Source organism: Megascapheus bottae, chromosome 2, assembly GCF_031878675.1.
Source record: "Megascapheus bottae isolate mThoBot1 chromosome 2, mThoBot2.hap1, whole genome shotgun sequence".
NCBI classification, from domain to species: Eukaryota; Metazoa; Chordata; class Mammalia; order Rodentia; family Geomyidae; genus Megascapheus; species Megascapheus bottae.
In genome coordinates this window covers 20,944,473-20,970,720 of record NC_143510.1, presented here as the reverse complement: position 1 = coordinate 20,970,720, position 26,248 = coordinate 20,944,473, and the positions used below count along the sequence as shown (strand labels likewise).

General features: G+C 38.2%; 1 protein-coding gene across 1 annotated transcript in view; it reads right to left on the bottom strand.

Moving 5' to 3' along the window:
- Kcnh8 (potassium voltage-gated channel subfamily H member 8) overlaps positions 1-24,988 on the bottom strand; it is a 313,437-nt gene extending 288,449 nt beyond the window's left edge. The window contains exon 1 of the mRNA XM_090355208.1: positions 24,826-24,988. Coding sequence (XP_090211334.1) covers positions 24,826-24,901 — 76 coding nt within the window. The 5' untranslated portion in view covers positions 24,902-24,988. The remainder of the gene's footprint in view (positions 1-24,825) is intronic.
- Positions 24,989-26,248: the final 1,260 nt, after the last annotated feature.

Here is a 26,248-nt window from a genome sequence, read left to right as displayed (position 1 = left end):
TCATTACTTGCCTACTCATTCCAACATATCAGTAACTACAAAAATCAATATGTCTGGAGATCCTGTGGCAGTGTGCGCTGCACATAGAGCACAAGACGCCCTGGTCACTGAATGTGTCCCCATTTGTGGTTGAACAAACACACTCTCTGCCATCCTGTTTCAGAATTCACTGAAGACAACTTGTTTTCTTTTATAGATTCCTTAGCACTGTGGTGTGTGTGTGTGTGTGTGTGTGTGTGTGTGTGTGTGTGTGTGTGTGTGTATACTCGCACATGTGCACATGTGTGTTTCAGTTGCTGCTTTTGTCATTTAAACTGCCTCCTGAGGTGTTATCTAGTGTTCTAAAGTGCAAGACTACCACTACTGTTCTTCTTTGAGAAGAAATTGCATGTGTCACAGAAAGTTTGAGTTATAGGGCTTTGGGTTTTAAGTAAATGCAAATGAATGTGCAATAAAATGCAAAGATCTTGACTAGAAATACACATAAATCAAAGCTAGGTATTAATAAGTTGACAATTGGGATGAGATGCTCATAGGAAGCTAGTTATGTTATCTACCACTAGAGAAATGGCCCAGCACTTGCTAATTCAATGTTTGCAAAACTCTGTTGATTATAGGTCCTGCAAGTAAAAATAACCAATAGCCTATCATATGCACATACAAAATCAAATGGTCTGGTATGAGTATCAAATTAAATAACTCATGGTGGCTCATGCCTATAATACTAGCTACAAAGGAGGCTGAGATCTGGGGATCTTGATTCAGTACGAGTCCAGGCAGGAAAATCTGTACGACTCTTATCTCCAATGAATGCTTATCTACAGTTAGCCAGTCAGGAATAGAGTTGTGAGTACTAGTTGAGAAAAAAAAATCTCTGAACAAAAAAATATAGATAATGTTAAAGAAAAACAACTTTTTAAAATTATAAAAAACAATGCCTTTAATCCCAGCTATTTTGGAAACTGAGATATGAAGATTGAATTCCAAGCTAGCCTGAGAAGATAAAATTGTGATGTTATCTCTGATAACTGGCAAGAGAGAAAGAGAGAGAGAAGGGGGGGAAGGAAGGAAGGACACACAGAAGTGGAGATGTGGCTCAAGTGGTAAAATAGCAGCCAGCCCTCAAATAAACAAAATAAAACAAAAACAAAAACTATACAAACAGAGGAATTCTTGCTCTAAATCAGTATAGTCTAATCAAACTGAATACAGTATATTAACTATCAGTAAAATAAAAAACTCTTTTTACTAACTTCTCTGTTCACTTTGAAGATAAAAAGTACTTTTGAAGAAGTCTCAAAAAAATAAGGAAAAATTTAATTTGTCCTAGTAAAAGCAAGCTATTATTTTCAGCTATTTCCAGGCTTCCATCTCTTCAATGTTCTGATTAAACTAGAAAGTCTCTGGTACAGCTTTCTTTCTCCAGGTTCTCAGATCCACATGTTGTGTGCCTCGCTATTTCTGTAAGGTAAGTACATGCACGGACAGTGCCTCCAGCCTAAGCGGTTCCTTGAATTTATGTTCTCAAGGTTTGTTAAAATAAACAAGATTACTTTCATCTATCAAGTAAGAAAATCTTTCCCTGTTAATCAATGAGATTGCTGAATAAATGGGGACCTTGGAATGTATCATGATTTAAGTCATTAATCATTATTAAGTAACCTAATTAAGTCATTAATTAAGTGGCCTCTTCTTGTCATCAGAACTTGTTTTATGTAAGTTCAGTCTCCTCACTCATCTACAAACCTTTTTTCATTATATATTTTTTATCTTTGCACTGTAACTCAAAGGACCCAGTTCAGGGCCTTTCAATTTGATAGGCCAAAGCTCTTCCAAAATGCCCAGCCCAGGGTTGGAAATATAGCTCAGTCCTTGCCTAGCATGCATGAAAACCCGGGTTTGATTCCTCAGTACCACATAAACAGAAAAAGCTGGAAGTGGTGCTGTGACTCAAGTAGTAGAGTGGTAGCCTTGAGCACAGAGAGGCTAGGGACAGCATAGGCCCTGAGTTCAAGCCCCAGCACCCACAAAATAAGCAAACAAACAAAATCACAACCCCTCATCTACAAATATTAATCATATCTGCTTTATTTGTTCCCTCAACATTTTTGTTGTTGGCATATTTGCATTTAAGAATTAGCTAACAGTTCACTTCTTTAGAAAGCCCGTTTCTGACTCTCTTTTCCAAAGAAAGAATTCCTTCCCTTCAGTTTTGTTCCATGTCTCTTTTTCTCCTTTTTTTTTCTCAAAGGCATGCAGCATTTTCTGAACCAATTTTATTTGCGTGGGATTTCTTCCCATCTCTGACTACCACTGGAATCTAAGTTCAGGGAGGTAGGGGCTTTTTAATTATTCAATTATGTTCCTGCTACCTAGAACAATGCCTGGCTTATAGTAAATGCTCAGTGAATGCTTATTGAGTGACTCATTGCTAGAACTTGACAACAGGGAAATGAATACATGCATTCTCAAGAACTTCCCTCACTACCCACTACTCAACATGACAAGAGGTGTTATCAAGTAACACATCAAGATGTAGAAGCAACTGCCATGGCTTGAGAGGAGACAGAGAATTTTGTGAGGTACAATGTCAAGGGAAGTCCTTTATCTACATTCCTGGACCAAGAGGAAGGTACTGGAATGTTGCTGGATAAACTAGTGTGAACATAAAGGAAAATAATCACTCTATGCCCAGGATGTAGCTAATTATCCACACAGAAAACAAATCCATGCTCTAGAAAGCACAGATATCTAATATGAATGTATCATTAATTGTGGGTGCTACAAACTGGATAACAAAGTCAACTCAAGTCCCAGAATATAGTCCTTGGAGGGTGCATCTATCACTTGCCAAGATTACAATAAAAAGGGGATTCTACTTCCCTGGTTTCTGAGTAGAAAATAAAAGCCACTAGTGCTTCAGAAACATAAAGAAGAAAAGACTCTAACTTCAGACCACAGTGATGGCTAAATAGAACTTAGCTTTCAATATTGGCCTAGGATATTAGAATCTTCAGAAAAAATGATACTTTTTGGACATTTCTGCTGAAAAGGACCTTGTCTATTGTGGGAAATCTGGAAGAGTCAACAGCATATTTACCTTCAAAAGTCTTCTGTTTTTGAGTCCCCATTGTGTTTTCATATTTCTTATCTTTGTATCACTTCAACTTCTGTGTCTACCAAATGATCATTTCCAAAATAATCACCAAGTTAACATGAGAGGAAAAGTCATTCAAGCAACTCTCACTACTTCTGAGATTTGATTTCTTAGAGGTTGAGTCCCACAAAATAAACGCCTATAGAAAAGAACCTCATAAATGTCAAAGCCAAATCTTCTTTCTAATTTCACATATTACACTACTAATCTAGCCATGGATGATACAGAGTTTGCTCTATCTACCTACACCTATCCAAGCCTTAGTTTCCTTAATCTTTAAATAAGGAGTTGAAATAACATAATCCTTCAGGCATCTTTCAGGGATTTACCAAATAAAATAAGTCTTAAGAAGGCATCCTGAATGTGTTGGAGGGTAAAATCACAATAAAATAGGAAAGGACAAGAGGTGAGAGAATATTTCACCCCAAACTGAGCTGCACACATTTTCTGAGAAAATTCTAATCACAGGAACAAGTTCAGTAGAAGTACTGACATCATCACTTGAATTTTTATCATTTTGGGTAGCATTATTTCTAAACAAGATAATGTACCTAAATTGATCCTGAACTCCCACACAGCTGCTGAAAATTCAGTAGTTGAAGAAAAATGTCTAATATGAAGTCTGACTACCCTATGAGAACTTGGACTTGCATTTAAATGTAAATATAGACTGTAGATTATTTCCTTCTCTTCAATCTCATAGAAACAATTTATATTCAGCCTTTGCACTTAATTGGATAAACATATGATCAATAGAGAAATCAAGATGAAAACTAAATTTGGGAAGCTGTGGAGAAGGTGATTTTTACAGGATTTCCAAAAGAAACATACCAAAAAGTTATAGCATCATTTGTCCTTATGTTTGCCAGAAAGTTTATAGAAAAGAATCCACAAAATAAGCATGCCAGCTATATATAGTCACAAAAATTTAAAATATTCACTGTCAATTTATGGACCATTTTGAAGTAAAAGAATGAATGCAGAAAGGCATTTCCAATACAATTAAAAAACAAACATTATGCATGTCTCAAATCAATGACTTCATAGAGGACAAAGTACTATAGACAGGGGATATCTAAATCACTAACTTCAAAGATTGTTGTGTTTCATATAAAACTCACTGAGAAGGGCAACTGGTATCTTCAAGGAGATCAGTCATGGAAAGGTGAGATGATACGAATGATGAGGACAATGGTGATAATTGGGACTTCTAAATATAAGCAGTCAAAGTATTGTGATAAACTAGTAAGTTGAACAAGAGACTTTCTGTAATAATTTCTGCTTCTTGCCTGTCCTTACTCTGGTTAAGAACATTCAGTAATTATTATTATTGTTATTGTTGTATACCTACTATAAGATTAGTGTTTAGCAAAACAATAGAGAGATAATCATTGAAAATAAGATGGTCTTGAAGGAGATAGCATTATAGTGAGAGAGTCCACTACATAAGTTAAAAAAAGTATAAGTACTAACAAAGTCTGGCTTTTTCTCTCTATATATATTTCTAAATATACTTTTGTGATGATAATCCAGACATTAAGAAGAGATATCATTTATAGTAGTATCAATACCTTTCTGCTTGCCTGAGTATTCAAATGATGGTGACATAACAGATACTGAAATATCAAAAAATAGACCCTTTTAAAGGGTGTTTCAGTATGACATGTTCATTTGTGAAGACATGATGGCTGGGCCTCTGCCAATGAGAATTATCTACATAGCTAGAAGAGTGCAGAGAGACTGAACACAAGTGATAAATCCCACTTGTGGTGTGTGTGTGTGTGTGTGTGTGTGTGTGTGTGTGTGTGTGTGTGTGTGTCTGTCTGTCTGTCTGTCTGTCTGTCTGTCTGTCTGTCTGTTTTAGAGAAAATCCCAAAACAAAATCATCTTCAGCATGACATCCAGATTTCACAACCGATTAAGCAGAACAGGACAGTGACCAATCAGACAGGACAGTGACCAATCAGAATGGCTCATACCAGTTTCACAAAGGTAGTATCTAACAGATGAATTTCAGCTTTGGTCTAAAATGCTATTGACAGCTTATAATAAATGTAGTCCAAGAAGGATTATTTTTTGTGTCCTTTGGCCTCCCTTCTTCATGTTCAATCCGGGTGAGCTGGAGGCAGCCCAAGGAAAATGCTGTCCAAATTGTAAAGAGAAAACTTCCCACTGCCTGTTGCCTGGCTGGACTGGAGCCACTCTGAGAAAAGGAACAAGCTGCCATTTCAACAGACAATAGTTATTGGTACTATTACATTGGGTTGGTTTTTTATTAACTGATTTTAACTTCTTTCAGAAATCTAAAAAGTAAAGCATCTTTTTTTTTTTCATTAAGCTAACATAGTCAAGAAATGTCATGAAACGACCTAGATTTCATCCAAATCAAAAAAATGTCCAAGGTACAACTCCATAAAAATGAGCTGGAATAGGCTTTGGATTAAGGGTTGTTCGATCAGTCAAATAGTTGCCGTTGCATAAAGTATAAGTGACAGAGCTGAGGTTTTCAAACATCCTTCCAGTCCTAGAACTTATTCTTCAAAGGAGAGCTGATGGGAAAGTCAATGTGTAAAACAGATTGTCTGGAAGTTGCTATGGGTAGGGTGGGAAGAAGTGGATAAGGAAGAGGAAGAGTCTACCAGGCCCTGAAGATGCTTCAAGATCTTTTAAAAGCCAGCCCTTGACAACTGCAATACATAAGCCTTTGAGTTTATAATTATATTTTAACTGTGTTTATTAATCTTTTGGAGGATGAGAATTCAAGAGCTTCAAAAGTTTTTCTTAGCAAACTTGCTAATGAGCCACCTCTTAAAATGTTTGCTAAAATTTGTTACTCTTCAACTTTCATAGTTGAATGTGCTCGTCATGTGATTAGAAACATGCATTTTGAGGTGTTAAACACCATTTTCCTCACGAATCTCCCAGCATTTTTGGTTCTTTTTTTGTATGGGGGGGGTTGTTTCATAATTTATTCAAGTAAACTGTATGAGGCCAGGTTTAAGAACTCAGATCCCATGGTATAAAACAAACAGATGAAGAAATTGGGACCTGGAATGGATGAATAGAATACTACTCAACAATCAAAAATAATGGGACTACTCAAAGGAACATGTACTGACTTGGGTGGTTCTCAAGGAAATGATACCAAGTGAAATAGTCAACTTCACAAAGCATTTGGGATATTATTTCACTTGTATAATATTGTGGAAACCATACACTTGTAGAGATGAAGCATGAGTTAGTAGTAACCAAGATTTAAGGCCATGAAAAGATAATCGAGGGACACTTTGAAGGAAACTGGTATTTTGGGGGGGGCAGTCCTGGGGCTTGAACTCAGGGCCTAGCACTGTCCTTGGGCTTTCTCAAGGCTACAGCCCTGCCACTTGAGCCACAGCACCACTTCTGGCTTTTTCTATGTATGTAGTACAGAGGAATGGATCCCAGGTTTTCGTGCATGCTAGGCAAGCACTCCAAAGTCCAGACTCCCAGCCCCAGGAAACTGCTTTGTGTCTTGACTATAGTTGTTCTCTGAATCTATGTATGTGACAAAATTGCATCCAATTAAAACACACACAAATAAATGCATGTGACATTGAAGTATGGTAGATGAATGGCTTCAATGTTAATTTCCTAGTTGTGATATTATGCCGCATTTCAAAACAACTGTTTGGGGTTGGAGGAAACCAGCTAAAGAACAGATAGGACTGCTGCCTCATTGCTCATGATTGCATGTGATCCTGTAATTAGCTCCAAAAATTAGAGCAGTAAATGTCTACAACCGGGCTACATTCATTAGATTTACAAAAAGCCTTGAGCACAACAGTGCAGGCATATGTTGTATTAACAGGGCAGTGTGGAATCACACTCTCAAAATACTAAAGTAAGAAACACAATGGATGGTCTTCCCTCATGAAAGGGTAGCCTTCAACTTATCAAAATGATTCACATTCAAACAATGGGGAACCTTAAGGACTTTTGCATTTATAAAAAAAGAGCGTTTTGATTAATGCTTTGATATAGCTACATTGGCAAAAGCTACATGGCTTCAAATCCATGTGGTCTGTCTTATGTAAATCATTTCCATTCCCTCATCCAACCCTTTCCGGTAACATTGTGATATGATTTGATGGCACAATCCTGCCAATTAAGACAATGGTCCCTCACTGAGTCTGTGGCTCATTTGTTCAGTAACTACAAATTCATTAACATTCAATTTGCCTATCTGTAGAATGGAGGTAAAATTCCTGCTCATGTGAAAGATAAATAAAAGTCACTTCAAGCAGAGAACTTCAGTTGTTACCACACGAACACATCACAGCAACTAGTAGAGGTAGGATTGGATAGAATCTCATCATTTACACCAGACATTGCACCTTCCCAGATGAGCTAGCTGCTCAGGAGAGAGCTTCAGCCAATATCTCCTCCACCATGTCTTGAGATCAGCGGTCTTGTTAAAGACCAATTGTCAAGCAGCTCACATGGATAACTGTCACAGACCCACAGCAGAAACATGACCAAAGACCTTAGCATGTAAGACTTAAGGATGTTTACATATTCCTGCTCAGTGTTTTGTTAAATACGGTGCTTATAATTATTTACTTGCTAACAGCATCCTTGATTTGACATTTAAGGAAACTATTGGTTTTTCCTATTGTTCTCCTGACCGTAGTGGCTATTTCTGTTATGGACCAGCATATCAGCAAGGTTATTTAATCAAGTTTGGATCCATAGAACTAGAAGAATCTTTCATTTCATGAAAGCTCTTTGTGCAATGTGCAAGCCCAGTCAACACACCTTTGACCATTTGCAGGGACCTGGACTGAAGAAATCCTTCATTAGGACACAGGATCCTGGGTTAAGCCCGCCCTCACTAACTTGCATTCTTGCCAGAGTAGATATACTTATGCGGAACAACATGCAAAAGTGTGCACTAATTTTTACAGTTTTCCATCATTGTCAAATATGAAGATCTCTTTTGGTAACATTTGTATGTATGGTGTAAGTGGCATTGATGTCATTCATGTTGAATAATATGTGTACATGAGAAAATAAAACAGCCATCCGGGCTTACAAAATTGCCTGTTTTACCAAAGAAATAAACAACGGTTTATATTTTAAAGGAACTTTAAAATTTTGAAACATGGTATTTTCCTCCCAAAGATAACAATGATATTACAAAGGTGGTAGTTTTGTTACTGGCTGTGGTTATTCTTGGACATAACTTCCAGTATCCACAAACTGTGGTAGGCAGATAATGGTCCATGGACTTGGCTTAACTATTAGGATCTTAGCAAACACGACCTGTCAGGAAAATGTGGTACTGGGTTGGCCTTGCTCTACCTCTGCCCTCTCCAGCATAACACAGAGAGACATCTGGAACAGAAAAGCTCCAACTGAGCTTCTTCAGCCAAGCCTGAAAAAGAGGAATCTGAAGCGAATTTACATATGCATAAGTAAGCCTAGCCAAGACACCACAGCAACCTAACTAAGCCCAATCTGGATCCCATGAAACCCAGCCAATCGACAAACAGAGCTCTATTGTGTCAATTATAATACAATATTCAGATAGGAAGCATGTCTACCTTATGGACAAAAACCAAAATCAACATTAACTTCAATGTGATATTACTGCTCCAATGATAGTGTTATTTATTTCAGTATATTTACTGTGAATTTCATTTGTTTATCAAGTCTTATGCAGCCAATAGTCTGAACTCATATGATAATAAACTAAAAAATAAATAAATAAAATCATTTCTTATCAAGAACCTGAGGACTCTGTCTGGTGGCTCATGACTCTAATCCCAGCTAGACAGGAGGTATAAGTAGAATTTTTGTTCAAGGCCTCCCTAGCAACAAATGAGACTCTATCTGAAAGAAAAAAAATAACAAAAAGGTTGAGAGTATAGCTCTAGTGTTAGAGAACTTGCTGGAAAAGCGATTTGACAGAAACAAAGCAAAAACAGCAAAAAAAAAATTATGAAACAGCTTGGCTTCAGAATGTACGTCATTCCTACCTTTCTCTTGACTAGTCCAGAAAGTAGCTCTGTCAGTATGTTGAAATATAATTCACATACATAAATTCTACATTGAGAATACAGATTAAGCTGGACGTTGGTGACTGACATCTGTAATCCTAGCTACTCAGGAGACTGAGATATGAAGACAGAGGTTTGAAGTTGCCCAAAGTGGCACTATGGCTTAAGTGCTAGAGCATTAGCCTTGAGTACAAGGTGGAAAGAGGCTCAGGGACAGCACCAAGGCCTTGAGTTCAAGCCCCAGGACAAGCAAAACAAAATACAAGTTTATCACCATATCTGATCACAGGTTTTGTCAGGCTCCTCTGCAGTTCTAGCTCCCTGGCTCTGTCTCACTGCTAATCCACCAAGCGCAAACCTGAGCTTTTTATTCTACATTATTCTAACATAACTTGGAACCTATCTCAATATTACTGTGCCTCTGGATCTATTCTACACTCAAATCTCCAATGCTGGTATGTCATGACACCTCACGTAAATGGAGTTATTTACCGCTAACCAGGCCAATTTCATCTGTTTCTTTAATGTTGCCACTTTTCTGATTAAGTTTCCCCAATTTGAAAAAAATGTTCAAACAGTTTGTAAAGGTCTTCCTGCAAAGTCAGGCATGACTATCAAAATACTAATCGTTGGGCCAGGAGTTTAGCCTAGTGGTAGAGTGCTTGCTTAGCATGCACGAAGACCCGGGTTCAATTCCTTGGTACCTCATACATAGAAAAAAAACTGGAAGCGGTGCTGTGGCTCAAGTGGTAGAGCTCTAGCTTTGAGAAATGTCCAAGGACAGTGCTCAGGCCCTGAGTTAAAGCCCCACAACTGGCCAAAAAAATAAAAAAAAAAATACTAATCGTAAATTTAATTTTAGCCTCGCCATTTAGATCTAATTTTTTTGTCTTTTATTAAATGAGGGTTGCTATTGTCAAAAACCATGTCATAAATGACAGTTTTGCCATATATTAACTATGTGACTCTAAGGATTAAAATTCAACCTTTTTGGGTCTCAATTATCCTGTATACTAACTAAAGATAAAAACCGTTAAACTTAGTGGGTGCTAGTGGGTCACTCCTACAAGCCAAACTGTTTCAGAGGCTAAGATGAGAAGGACCGTGGTTCTAGGTTAGTTCAGAATTAAAAAAAAAAAGTATGGAAAATCATATCCATAGAAAAATACTGGGCCTGGGGCCCCTCACCTGTTATCTCAGCTGCAGCAGGGTAAACAGAAGATCACACTCCAAACTAACTCAACAAAATGATACCAGAGCAGAAAAGGCTACAGGCATACTAAAGGACAGTGTCTGCCTAGCAATTGTGCAGCCCCACATTCAAGCCCTCGCATCACTTAAGAAAATGATTTAAATATTATGTGCTAAATTCAAATGCTGCAAAATAAGCCACAAACATAACCTTATAAAATTAAAAATAGAAAAATAGAAATGTTGCTGGGCATAGTGACATGCATACTTGTAATCGCAGCTATTTGAGAGACGGGGCAGGAGGATCATGAATTTGAGGCCAATGCAGGCAAATGAGTGAGACATTATCTCAAGAATAATGAAAGGTAGAGCACTTGCCTGACAAGGGTGAGGGCCCGAGCTCAACCCCAAATACCATAAAAATTTCATCCAAATTATTCTTTTTTCTGAAATATTCCAAACGAAAACTACAGACGTCAACGATGAAATCTAGCACCTAATGTAAGCTCTCACTGTTTAGCTTTTTCCCCTTGCTTATCTAGTGGTACATTTCAATGTCTTCAGGTTTTCTTCGAAATAATTGCTATTCACTGAAATGTTTGAAAGCCGAACGATTAAATAGTGCATTAAATAGTTTCAATGCTTTAAGTGATTTCAAACAAAATCAAAAGAAAACAATGGAAAACACACTTAGAAAAGACTAATAACATTGCTTGACCCTTAATTTATTTACAAAGTATAAATTCACTGGATCAGACACCACAGAATTCTGACAAGAGACAGTGAAATGAGAAAGTGCACACTGCTGTGAGGAGTATTTTCTCTATTTAACAGCATGAATGTATGTTGTGATTGCTGTGATTCTTCATACATTAAAGGTCTTTGGCAATATTCACCATTGCAGTTTGTGTGGTGATGGAAAGAATAGCACCACATTTGGGGGGAGGGGAATAAAAGGATATGGAAAGAAGAGCTTTATCTTGTGTGACTGTTGTTCTTAATGTACTATGCTATTTCTCTTCTCTTTTGTTGCCCTCGTGGTTAATCTCATGTTGTTATGGTATCTGACTTTGTTACCTCGTATATTGTATATACGTTTATTTGTTTATTTGAAATAGGAAAGGGAAAGGGGAAAACAAGATGATTGGAAGGGGATTGGGAAGGGAAATGGGGACAAAAACATGAGAAGGGTATCAATGTGGGAGAAATGATGTACCTACTACCTGACAAATGTAACGGTAACTCCTCTATACACTATCCCAACAATTAAAAAAGAAAAAAACTAAATTGTGTGTTTAACACACTAAGTCCAAGAACTTTTCTACTCCATGTATTTGATATAATTTAATATGATCTTTATCACTACACAGTGCTCTCTTGAAAGTATACATATTTCTGTCACCACAAAATTATTGAAGTTTATTTAAGGCCTGGACACTGTTCCTGACCTTTTCTCTTCAAGGTAAGTGTTTTACCACTAGAACCACAGCTCCCTTTCTGTCTTTTTACTGGTTAATTGGAGATCAGAGTCTCAAACTGTCCTGCCTAAGCTGGTTTTCAACCACAACACTCAGATCTTGCATAGCTAGGCTTACAGGTGTGAGCCACTAGCGACCAGATGCTCTTTTAAACTGGCATAGTCAATGCATGACTGGATACACTTCAAAATTACTGAGCTGTGAACTTGAAAGAGGTGATATTCATTGGATGTCAGTTATATAATCATAACCGTGACCAAACATGAAAGGCTGAAATTCACTTAGAAGGAAGTCCTTAGATCTACATGCGGAGTCATGTTTCACACAACATGCTGAAGAAGCCATCAGAAGGACAAACATGGTATTCAGGCATGGACTCCTTAAGTCAAAAACTCACATTTTTAAAAAGGGATGTTAGCAAATATCTGACACAATTGTGTGTTCTGATTCTAAAGCAGCCAGCACTACCACACCTGTGATAGATACAAACGTCAACATCTTCTCCCAGGAATATACTCCTTGTTATCATTCATAAGAAATGGGACCAATACTTCAATTGATGAAGTCATTGGTACTCAAAAGAGTTTAATTGGGGGCCAGGGGTTTGGCCTAGTGGTAGAGTGCTTGCCTAGCATTCACGAAGACCCAGATTTGATTCTTCTGTACCACATACATAGAAAAACAGCCAGAAGTGGTGCTGGGGCTCAAGTGCTAGAGCTCTAGCCTTGAGAAAGTTCAAGGACAGTGCTCAGGCCCTGTGCTCAAGCCCAGGACTGGCAAAAAAAAAAAGAGTTCATCATTGGGACAAAATTCAATACAAAAAATGCAAATATATGCAACATACAGTTCATACATACATAAAATATCACCTCCCATAGGTTCTGTTATGTTTGTGGCAGTTCATTTCATGCACTGGCAGTCCCTATCACTAATGGGGTAGAACATGTGTGTTGTTCTATGGACATTGGTAAAAATACAGGAGAAAATTGTTCCTATTTGGAAGATGCTAGGAGGAGAGAATGTGGGCCATGGCTGGCACCTTTCAAATTTCAGCACCCATTCCAAAACGGTGTTCTCTGCAGAATCATCTGAAACACTCATCGAGGTTTGATAATTTACCAATCCCCTTTAGTTCTGTGTTAGTGTAGCAGTTAATAACACTTTATTAAGGTATGAAATTTTGGCACAAGTGCTAAAAACCATAATAACTTTGAAAAAATATGAAGATATGGTCTGGGAATGTGCTCTAGTGATAGAGTGCTTGCCTAGCATTCATAAGGCTCTGGGTTTCAATCCTCAGTAATACAATAATATATTACCAAAAATATGATGATGTGGTTTCCCCATGAAAATTCAATAATTATATATACAAAGAGAGAGAAAATGAATGTTAGCACTTATATATACATATATAAATGGGCCTTATGTGGGTATATATTCATTTGTGCAAACATGTACATGCATGTATGTATGTGTGATATATGTATGTGTGTGTATATCTGCATGTGTGTGTGTGAGCAATACAATGTGGGGGAGAATCTAGAAAATTGAAAATGTGACTGAGTAAAAGAATGCAAAGATAGTTTAGTGCTATGCAATCTGTAATCTATTCATTATATTAATTGATTCAGTAGGAAGCAAATAATTGATAGATAATTGAAGGGCAGTTGGTAAAGTTGCTTGGCAAAATAGGAGTGCATGACAAAGTGTCTTAGAAATATGTAATGAAATAACAATTAAAAGAAAACACTAGAAAAACATCAAGTGATCTATGGTTGGAGACATTTTTTAAAGTATTTCTCTTACAACATGAAAGCAGTTAGACAATATGGGGAAAGTTGTAAAAACAGAAAACTTGAATATAATTTCATTGCCAGTTGAGACTAATACTATTTCTTACCTAAAAATTCCAAGAAATAAGTTGAAAAACTGGTATAATTTTTATAAAGAATTAGAGAATTCTATAAGTTAGCTGGTTTAAAAAATACGGTAATAAAGAGGAATCAATACCTTTCCAATAAGCAAATATGATTCAGTTAGATAAGGCAATGGATGAAAGATTCTGTTTTACACAGTAAGTACAAAAATAGCATTGCTATGAATAAAATAAGCAGAACACATTAGATTATTTTATTGACAACCTGCCAAAAAGGTGTAAACAATATAAATACTTAGCAAAATCTTCTCTATGGATTCTTCAACATCATGAAAATGTAATGTTTATATAGGATATTAAGCTAAACATCTAATCAGGATTCTTTTGAAGTAGATAATCTAATACTTGAGTGCCAGCTGATTTCCTTCCCAATAAGTACAATAAGTGGAAAAAATTCTAGAAAAGAAATAGTGGAGTATGATTTTAATAAGATTTCAGACAGAACATAAAGTTCTTAATATACCAAATGGAGCATGGACATGCAAAGAAAATGAGGAATATAATAGGATACAATCCTATTATATTGATATGGTGAGCCAGACATTTCAGATCCTTGTAGAAAAAAAAGATAAGTTGCTGCATTTTCAAGAAAATTGGATACGGATCTAGAAAATCCACGTTTTGATTCTGAAAAGTGACTGAGAAGTATGCTAGTCTGACTTTTCTTTAGTTCAGTAACCGAAACAAGAAGTTCATTTGGACATTTAACCAAAAGTCCTAATAAAACAAAAAGAAAATCAAAGGAAGAAAAATATAAACAAAAGTTTTAGATTAAATTAGAGAATTGGAGAGCTAAGTTCACTCATTTCTTGCTGTAAATTCATTATAGAGAAAAGATAAGTGATTTCTACTAAAAGGTGTCATCAGTTCCTGCCATTAAAGAATATATTTTTCTCTATAAAAGCAAACTGAAAGAAGTTAGAATTTCCTTCATAAAAACTTAAGGTAAAAATCCAAAGTGATGTCACTGTAACAATGGTGAGACTTAATATCTTTGTAGGGGGATTAGCCTCATAATAAAAAAGGAAGAAACACGCACATAAGGAAGTGCTGAAGTCAGCAAATTCCCAACTCCAAAAATCACAGAGAAAATAAACTTCTTTACTTTTTAAAACAGATTTTCTTTGATGAGAAAAACTGCTTTGTCCAATGAATATAACTATATTCAAGACAGATATGAGTCTTTAACACCAACTTGAAAACATTCTTTCAGTGACCAGTACTTAAGACATAATACCTCAGAAGGAAAAGAAATCAGCCTATGAACTAGAAATGACTCAAAACATGAATGTAAAATTCCTTTGAAAGTTAAAAGCCAGAAACAACACCTCAGACAGCCACTCTGGTCTGTTGATATTTTCTTTACAAATACATTTTAGAGGCAGCAGGGAAGAGTACAAAAATCATAGTCTATAGGAGAAAATGAGAGGCTGGTGTGAGGTGGAGTAGTCCACAGCTCAAGTTTGTCAACTTTCACTTAGAGGGTTGTGTCTTCCACCTGGCTGGGCTTTGTCTTGTAGTAAGAACAAGATAGGTGAGCTGCCAGCCTAGCACCCATGTAGTCATATCCAGAACCAATGTCACTGTTATCACTAGACTTGACCTTTCACATGCTTGAACCATGTGAAAATGAGGGCCTGGAAACTAGTCTTTAATGTGTGGCAAAAACACAAAATCCTAAAGAATCCAATCACATAATCCTAAATAAAGTGAGACTAGTTACCACTGAAAATAAATAGAAATGTTTCATACGCAGCCTTAGCCTTCAAGTAACTTGAAATTCTTTTACATAAACAAATATTGATCAAAACTTTGGTCCAGTGGCTGCTGGTGGCTCGTGCCTTCTTAATTAGAAGATTAAGATCTGAGGATCCCAGTTCAAAGCCTGCTCAGGTAGGAACGTCCTCAAGACTCTTATCTCCAATTAACCACTAGAAAACCGAAAGTGGTGCTGTGGTTCAAAGTGGTAGAGCTCCAGCCTTGAGCAAAAATGCTCAAGGATAGGCCAGAGCCTGAGTTCAGGCCCTATGACAAACAAAAATGAACGAACTAACTAACTAACTAACTAACTAAATAAATAAATAAATAAATAAATAAAACAAAACTGTACCAAGTCCAAGAAATGTACACTCAAAATGGAGAAAACCATACAGGGCTTTGAAGAGTTCACCACAATATTTGAAACATGAAAGGATCTAATTGCAGTGCCAGAGCTCTCTTTGTGAGAGCAAAGAAAAAAATCATTCAAAAACTTTACTTGGAGCCATATAGGAGACAAAATTCAGGAGGAGTCTCAAACTATCAAGATCCAGCTTCAACTGAAATGATGTCCCAGAAGCCTGAATGAACACAGGATTTAGAATGAGCATCTCTAGCTCTGGCGGCAGTAGTTGGAATAGATTCTGCAGAATCATTTTCAAGTTACATAGCACTAAGGACTTTGGACATTATCCAAGAGGTAGCAGGGAGCCAATGGATGGCTTTAAGCCAGAGTGTTACATGACTAAACGTTACTACTGCTTCTAACAGCACTTTTGAGGATGATGGAAGCTAAAGAGTTGGAGCTGAGAGAAAAAGAAGGATGGCCACGAGTTAGAGTCCATTTGAAATTGTGGAGATTAGGAAAAGTAGCCCCAAATTAAATCAGAAGCAATGAAGAGGCGATAGGAAGGGCCAAATCAGGATACTGTGATAGTAAAAATATCAAAGATCTAATAGCCAATTAACTGTGAGCAGCCAAGCCAACTCACATTTCCAGCCTGAAGAAGTGGGTGGGTAGTGAGGCCATACAGGGCGGGAAAGCCGAATAAGACAAATAGACTGATGGCATAAAAAGATGGTTAGTTCATTTAGGGAGTTCATTTCAAAGAGTCAAGGGGGATAGATAGCTGCATTAACAACTCTAAAGGAAAAAATGTATCTACATTAACAACTCTAAAGAAAAAAAATGTATTGTTCAGAGAAATGATTAGAAATAGATACGCTGGTTTAAATTACTGAGAAAGCTCTTTGATTGCTCCAGTTGCTAAGTTTTAACAATGCCATAGGTAAAGCTGAAATCTCATCCTCTTTCTTTTGTAGGCTCTGCTGAGCCAAAGGGATTAAAAACTAGAGGCCGGGATTGGTAGAGTGCTTGCCTAGCATGCATGAAGACCCGGGTTTGATTCCTTGGTACCACATACATAGAAGAAAGCCAGAAGTGGTGCTGAGGCTCAAGGGCTAGAGCTCTAGCCTTGAGAAAGTCCAAGGACAGTGCTCAGGCCCTGAGCTCAAGCCCAGGACTGGCAAAAAAACAAAACAAAACAAAAAAAAACCCTTAATAATTTCTGATGTTATCTGCAAAGCCAGGCAGGTGTGTACTCTCTGCACAGCAGTTGTAATTCTGGACTTTTCCCTATGGCATTTCTCCAATCTGAGTCACTAGGGCTGCATTCCAGCACACTTGGGATTCTTTTTCTTCACCACAGGCATAATTCTATGTAGACTACAGGGGTATTGTAGAAGACAGCCCTAGAGAAGAAGAGTCATCAGTGATCAGGTCAATATGTGCCCTTCTTAAAAGAAAGTTAACCCCTTGGGAAAAACAGTCTTAAAAAATAAACACATTTGAAAAAAATCACTGCAATCTATGGGATCTGGATCCAAGGATAAAAGGTATGAATAGGTGGAAGCTTACCTCAGGGGATAGAGTGGCTGCCTATGAAATACAAAGCTGTGAGTTCAACCCCCAGCATTGCCAAAAAAAAAATGAAGAAAAAGAGAAGAGATGTTTTGTCTCAAGCTTAATGTTCCTTCTGTATTGTCATTAAGATTGCAAAACATAGAAAGATAGAGTATTTTCAAATATTGTTAGTTCAGACATAAGTGGCACCATACTTCCTTCTTACTTGACAAAAGACATATCCCTTACCTCAATGGCTTATGATGACAAAGTCAAAGGTCTTTATAGACCTCCCAATTCTGACCTAAAATGTTTCTGTGAACTCTTATTACTATGTTGCCTTCTTCACATACTGTAAGTCCTCTCCCTGAATGCCCCATTACGATTAAAAAGTCAAGCACTGCCAAAATTAGCAAAGTAAACACAATCTTGGTTTGGATCTTATATATAAGACAAAACTTCCCATGTGGAAGCCATCTCTTGTTTGAATACCTCCCAGTTCACTCTCTCCAACCCTGTCCAATCCTCTCTTCCAAATGCACACATTCCTGCCTGTACCTCCTGAGCTTTTACACTTCCCTACCTAAATTTTGGTAATCTGCTTGTATTTTATTGCTAAATTTGAGAAAGGGATCAGCCTGATGTACCTCAAAGATCCTGGCATAATGGTTTGGTATCTAGCACTTGTTAAGACATTATTAGCACATGACTGAAGAAATGAAATATACATTTCTCTAAAGAGAAAATGCCTCTTTTAGAAATATGTTGACTTATCTCAGGAACTGGTAACTTGGCAGTCTTAACACATTCATGCAATAGACTTTTGTTCTTTGCCACACTCATTGGCTAGAAGAAATCTCATTCCAGGGCCTTCAAACTGAAGTAATGTGAAATTCCAGAGCCTAGAAGAATTAGGGCCTAATCTCTATTCTCAACATTTTATATATGTATTTTACTTTGTATAATGATGGTAAAATGGAATTTATCTGATTCTATTTTTTAGACTACACTTTTCTATTATTTGTATTACTGGCTTATCAAGAGAAATGCATTTCTGGTAAAGACATAGATACTCTTCTTATAAATTATTACAGGGAAATTATGGAACCTATACTCCTCTAAATCCTTTGATGAACAAAAGAAGTCTTCTACAAAGTCAAGAGAAAGTATAACTCCACATACATAAATACATGTAATATATACGTGCATGTGTACATGTATAATATGTATGTTCATATATCCATATCATATTGGTGGGGTAAACACAGATCAAAGTTTAAATAAAAAACATAATTTATTATAACATTTTAAAAAACAAGAGTATACAGAAGAGAATCTCCTGAAACTAAAACAAGTTTAGAGGCATGAGAAAGAAAACAAAAACAGTCCACACAGTTGATTAGAAACAGATCAGGTTACCTAGTAAAGAATAACCCTGTTGTTCTGTCACCTTAACACGTTAAAAACCTGCTTTAGGTACAATTCTTTTAGAGGCAACATTCTTAAATTGGATCCCCATCCAGTGAAGGGTAAAGCATTTATAGTAGACCATCAGACCCCATGTATACTTGTTAATCAGGGAAGGAGACTAAGGTTAATATGCTGGGAATGTTCCTGTATGTCACACATCACATCTAAATCAAGCAAGGAGGAATGACAGCACAGCTGACTGCAATGTTCCAGGCTATGGGTAAACATATGCTATCATCAGGTGTGAGGGAAAACCCTCCAATGAGAAGAGCCTTCTGTTCCCAAAGATGTCAGAATGTCCTGCATACTGAATGCCACAATGTGCTCCCAAAATCTGCTTCATAAAGGACAGTGGGTATGAAACTCTGGGTTTGTTGTTGTTGTTAGTAGTGCAATGGTGAAGAGTCAGAAATGGTGACTGGAAAGATTCGAAAGTGACTCCCAAGAGTTTAACTCCTGCATAGCCCCTTCTCCAGAGCATGCTGAAGAACATATGAATGTGATTGAAATGGTAGGGGTCAAGGATGGAACAAAGATGCATAGGAATTTGATTTTTGAGTTTTTCAAAACAAGAAATTATCCTAGGTGGCCTTAGTCAATTGAACTTTGAAAAAAACAAAAAAACAAAAAAACAAAACTTTTCCACGGGTCTCAAATCAAGGAGCTAATTCCTGTAAGGCGGCAGTGTAAGAAAGGGGCCCTGGAGCAAAATATTATCCAAGGGCAAGTTCCAGAAGCTAAGACATGTCCCCTGTAGAAAGCTGCTAAGAAAATGGAGACATCTATCTAAACTGAAACTCTGCTAATAGCTACATGAAGTCAGAAAAAAAGGACCTCAAAGATTCAGATGAGGCCTCAACTCCAGCCGATGGCTTGTTTGTGGATTTCTGAAACACCAAGTTCATCATGCTTGGGTACCTGGTCTGTAGAAAGGAGAAATAACAAGTCTATAGGTTTATAGTAATGTATTGCCCCAAAATAGAACACAAATATAGGGACTTAGTTTCACAAACAGAATAAAACGAGACAACTAGTCACGCAAACAAAACAGACAACTGAAGTCTTCACAAATTTTCATTGGTGGGTAATATCTATGGAACGTGAGATTTTTTTTCTCTAAACATTTTCATGGAGTAGGTTTTTACAGACAGGCCACATACACACACACACACACACACACACACACAAACACACACACACATTGTATATATATTGTTTAAGCACATACAATTCTCGTTCTCCAGACCACAATTAAGCAAAGGATCAGAAAAAGTCCTTGCGTACCTAGAGGAAAGCACAAAAGTGATATATATATAAAAAAAAACACTAGAATCTGCCCCTGTAAAGAAAGTACTTTATATCCTACAGACCCTTTCATTTAGTCTCATCCTAGATGACCTTATGTATCTAGGTTTTGCGCTATTGTAATCCTCTGCTAGGAGAGTCCTAGTTGTGTACTAATTATTACAAATGAGGGAAACCACTGAGCCTATGTTCCTTTGGGTTTGGCTTACTTCATTTAATATGATTTTTTTCCAAATCTTTCCATTTCCTTACAAATGGGGTGATGTCATTCTTTCTGATGGCAGCATAGAATTCCATTGTGTATAAGTGCCACATCTTCTTGATCCAATCATCTACTGAGGGGCATCTGGGTTGATTCCATATCTTTGCTATGGTAAATTGTGCTGCAATGAACATCACTGTGTCAATGGCTTTAGTCTCTAGGATATGGAAACAAGGGCTTTATCTTGGGTGATTGTTGTTCTTAATGTACTGTGTTATTTCTCCTTCGTTGCCCTTTGGTTAATCTCATGTTGTTACTGTATCTGATTTTGTTATCTGGTATATTGTATATACATTTATTTGTTTATTTGAAATAGGAAAGGGAAGGGGGAAACAAGATGATTGGGAGGGGATTGGGGAGGGAAACGGGGACAAAAACATAAGAAGGGGTATCAATGTGTGAGAAGTAATGCACCTATTATCTGGCGAATGTAACTGTAACCCCTCTATACATTACCTTGATAATAAATAAAATAAAATAAAATAAAACCATAAATTCCTTATAAAAAGAAAGCACTTCAATTTTAACAAATTTGCTTGAACCATTTTGAACATGCTATATAAGCATGCATTAAATATATGCAGATATTAATGGGTACTAAAGCTTTCACTTTAAATATTTTAAATGATACCATGTTGATGGGGCAAACTAGGTTCCAAACTTCCTTTAAAACTTAAATCTTGTTTTAATAATTCCAAAGGGAAGGAAGAATTTTAGCCAAGTTCTGATATGGCTAGAAAATGTAGGCTAATGTGCCATTATGTTTGAAAATGGATGCCTCCTTCTGAAAGTTTTATATCTTCCAGAAAAAGAAAAATGTGTTTTTTTCTGAAATGGTAGCATGTGACAAATATTTGTACTAGTTTTTTTTTCAAATATGTCCTTACATGTTCTCTCATCTAGATTAATAGGATATTCACATATTCTTCAGGCCATCATGTTAAGCTGTATGAAGCATGTGTGTTAGAGTATTTCCAGAGAAGTGTTGTTTCATAAAGTGAGTTAAGGAAATTAATTAGAATTTTTCATAAACAGGACATTTATGTTCAATATTTGAATGGTTGCCTGAATCATTATATTTTAATTACACACTAATAATAGAACATGTTTCAAGAATATGTATATTTCAGAGATGTTATTCTATAGAAAAGATTTGCATTCTTCAATTATGTGTACAAATTGCTTTGCAAATCAGGAAAAATGATTTCAACTAATACTCCACATTTTTCTTGCAATGCTAACAAAGATCTCACTTCATAAATATTAAAAGGAGAGAATAATACATTATATAAACCAATAAAGTGTCATCAGATTAAAAATCTGATCTTCATGTTACAAATACAAATAATGAATTTGTAAGATTATAAGATTATGTTAAGTTATTATGTTATATGGATATATATTTAGCTCTTCCTAGAAGGATCTTGGGCGATTGTTAATTTATTTTATAACTTCCCATTATAATTTTAAGTCAATAAAATTATTAACCATTCTGTACATTGGGTTAGGAAGTGGTCTTTCAGGGTTTTAGTTGGTGTTATTTTTTCATTAGTGTTGTTTCAAGTAAGATTTTTTTAAAAAACAAGTATCATCATAAAATATATCTCAGAAATATGGCAGGGAGCATACCAAGTCAGTTTATCACATGTTGGGTATAATAACATTCATTTTCAGCATAGTTTTTACTTGAATGGGTGACAATTTTGAGAACCTGAAACTTGAAAATAATTTTATCTCATGAAAGAAAAGAAACATAAAAATATCAGAAGAAAAGATGAATGATTATTGCAAAATGTTTCAGCAGGAGTAGTAATATATAATAAAAGTATATCAGAGGCCGGGAGTTTGGTATAGTAGTAGAGTGCTTGCCTTGCATGCCCCAAAACCAGGATTCAATTCCCCAGTGCCAAATACATAGAAAAAGCCAGAAGTGGTGCTGTGGCTCAAGTGGTAGAACCCTAGCCTTGAGAAAGCCCAAGGACAGTGCTCAGACCCTGAGTTCAAGCTCCAGGTCTGGAAAAAAAAAATAAGTATATCAGTAAGAACAGTAATGTAAAAGTTTAGACAGAGAAATGGCATTCCTATATTAACAATGTCACCATTTGGTGTTAACAATTTCCATGAGGCCTTTTCTTTCAATTTCAGACTAATCAGGTCATTCAGCAATTAAAAAAAAAAAGAAAAAGAAAAGCAAATGAGAAATTACAATCACTTTGTTATGGCATGTATGGATCCATAAGAGGAGAGGACTTCATTCAATGCTGTAAAGAAAATCTTGCCAGGGATAACCTTCGCCTTCCTTTATCACTCTGAATCTACTTCAGGGACTGTTGGGTTTCAAGCAAACTGGATCCCTCCAGGGATCTTCCAAACCCTGTGGCTCGCAGTCTCTGCTGAGTCTTCAACAGATTTTCAAGTCATTCCAATTTTCTAATCTGTTTATTCACATTAATCTGTAGCTACAACACAACATGAGTGATTCCCCCACACACCCATCTCTCTCAAACACGCCATGTCATTATTATGTTTGGGTAAGAGTAAACAAAAGACACCAGGATCTCCTCTTCCTGAGAGTAGAGTGCCTCTTTCATTAGCAATTGGTAACTAACAGTGTCTTCTGCAGTAATTCCTAGAGTTCTGCTGGGGTATATTGCACTCTGTTCAACTTTAAATGACAGTGAGACCAGCAAATGACCATTTTCTAATAAACCCATTTTCAAGAGATGCACAGAGGATCCATGTTTAGAGCATTTAAACATCTTGAAGAGCAAGCATCCACACAAAAGTACTCATCTCTTTGAATGATAACTCTAGTTCTCACCACCAGGCCTGGTTAAAGACAGCTGTGATCATATCTAGTGGCACTGATGTGGCGGGAATAGTGGAATTGAGCTTTTCCTCCAATATTTTTTAAATGTTGTCTACACAAGTGAACATCTATTGGCTCCATTCACCCATATTAATTGTCACAGGTAGAGTATTAAGAGGTAAAGAATGAGTAACTATGAAGATGAAAACACTGCAAGAAGTGATAACATCTCTTCCGCACCAACCGGTAATGAAGAGGAACATCAGACACAGAAGATGAAGGAAATCAATGGAAGTACTTCATTCTGCTCTCCATGTCAAACTTATTCAACTATTCCAGGAGCATTAAAAAAAAATGCAAGTCAGGCTCCCTATACTAATAACAATGTGTATTTAGACTACTAGGGTGGAAATGGAATTAGATGTAAGTTCTCATATTGTCTCTAAGAAACACACAGTCATAATAACAACAATGATTCTTGAACTGCTGAGGAAGCTTTTAAAATAAGTGAGTTTATCTGGATGTCATGTCGTAGGCTGAAGGGAAGAAGAGATCTGGAAGAAGCAGCATACGCCAGGAAGATGAGAGATTTTCCCAGTGGAACTCGCCGAGGACAGTTGTTAGGGCAGGTGGCGGGGTACAGATGCCTGTTCACAGGGCTACCCTGAAAACCCACTGACTCAGGCAGAGAATAATAAACTTTCCAGGGCCAAAGTCTCTGGCCATGGTCCTGAAACAGTCACTTGCAGGGGGTTTGAAACAGTCCCCAAGCAGCCAGAAAACAAGACTATTTTCTGTTCCCGCCAGCTTAAAAGATCCAAAACGTCTACTCTCAAGCAACCAAACAAAAAAAATTGTTGTGATATTCTATAATGATCAGATCAGCCATTATAATGACCTGCCTGCAAGGTTTCTCCTTGTTAGGATCATTTCAGGTTTAAGAGATTCCTTAGTCTAGTTAAAAAGCAAAAGAGAAGATTCTGTCCAACTTACAACTCAGTCTGAAGAAAGCTCAAGCTTGGCCGTTCTGTTCTAGTCTGTATTTCCTAAACTCGCGAGGGAAATGAGGTGTAGGGGGAAAAGAAAACCCAAACCCTCAGAATAAAGCGCTGTGAAAGAAAACTCCAAAGTCGAATCTAGACAGTCGAAACTCTAGAAAACAACTAAAGTGCCACCTATCTCCATCTTCACCACCCAACATCACAATTTTCCAAAGGTACGGAGGTGCCGCGGTGAACCCAGCTGTACCTTCTCCTTCTTTGGTTTTTATTACCCCCCCCACCAGCCCTTTCAAACCTAGAAAGTCAAGAGAGAATAAACTACCTCGATTCCAGCTGTGACTACAACACCGAATCACTGAAGAGTTTTTTAAAAAATCGCACAAAAGACAGCTTGGCAAAGAACAGAAGGCAATTCATTCCACTGGGGCCAAAAAAAAAAAAAAAAAAGACAATAAGCAAAGTCTAAAGATCATTTCTGCCCATATCACAGGCAACTCAATCCAAGTGCCAGACTTACGTGTTCCATCAAAGCGAGTGGCGATGGTGTCCAGAAAGGTGTTCTGGGGCGCCAGTAATCCCTTCATAACCGGCATCTTTCCAGCGCAGTGTGAGATTCTCCATCAAAGTTTATCCAGGAAGATGGTTCGGAAGGAAAGTGCCCAAGAAGGGAGAAGGAGAGCGTGATGATGACGGCAGGGGAGGGGGGCCTGGCGTGGTGTGGGGCCGATCCGGGAGCTGGGAAGGGGAGGGCGAGGATGGAAAAAGAGAAGCGGCGAGACCCAGCCGGCCCCGAGGCCCAGGCAGGAGCAGCTCCGCGCGCGCCGCGCGCTCTGAGCCCGCCCCGCACCTCGAGGCTCAGCCCCGCGCTCGCCCGCCCCGCGCCGGGGACACCCCCACCTCCTCCTCCGCCGGCCACCCGGCCCGCCAGGCGCCGCCCCTCTCCGCCCCCCTCCTCGCCCTACGACGGCCGGGGACGCCGCGCCCTGACCTAAGGCTCCGGGGGTCACAGGAGATTGCGCCCCATCTGGGGGAGGCTGTGGTGCCTTGGCCTCCTGGTCTCCAAGGGGCGCCAGGGAAACGCGGTCGTGAGTGACTCCAGCCCACCCTTCCTCCCCAGGAACGGGTGAACAAAGACCCCTTTGTTCCCGCCCTGTCCCTCTCCGGGGGAGACTGGAGTCCCGAGGGTGTGGTGTTGTTCCAGGGGAGGAGACAGGTCTGGGCAGGTAACCCGCCTCCGCCTACAACTTGGAAAGGGGAGGGAGGCTCTCCATGGAAGCAAGGGCGGGAGGGAGGGAGGACGGCGGGCCCCTTCTGGTGCACCTGCTATGGCAGGTTCCCGCGCCCAGAGCCGGCTGTGCCAAGTTAGTTGCGCCCCCCCACCCCACCCCCGCCTCTTCAGTCACCAGGAGATTGGCCTAAGCCGGGGCTTTCCTGACCTTTCCTTCCTAATCTCCAAAAAAAGTGGGGTTTCACTTAAGCTCCCCCAAATTACCATCAGCTTTCCGAAAGAAAGAAAGAAAGAAAGAAAGAAAGAAAGAAAGAAAGAAAGAAAGAAAGAAAGAAAGAAAGAAAGAAAGGAAGAAAGAAAGAAAGCACGCCGTTAAAGTGGACAATGGATGCTGTCTAATTCCTTGGTGAGATGTGGAAAGTTTGCTCTTGTTATCGATTTGTCAAATAGCACTGTAGGTGAACATATTGAAGATGTTTTGCAAAGAAAAACAAAACAAAAAACACAAAAAGCTTTCTTATAACCCCCCACCCTCCCCCCCGTCGCGGGTCCCCCCTTCCCCAGCCGCGGGCGGATTCCCCGCCCCCCATCCCTGACCACGCAAGAAATAAAGACGGAAAGCCCTGCCTGGCTCCCCAGCTGCAGGTGCGCCCGAGAGAGAAAGCAGTCTGCGTGCCCTCCCCCGACACCCGACCCCCCCATCCCCATCTCC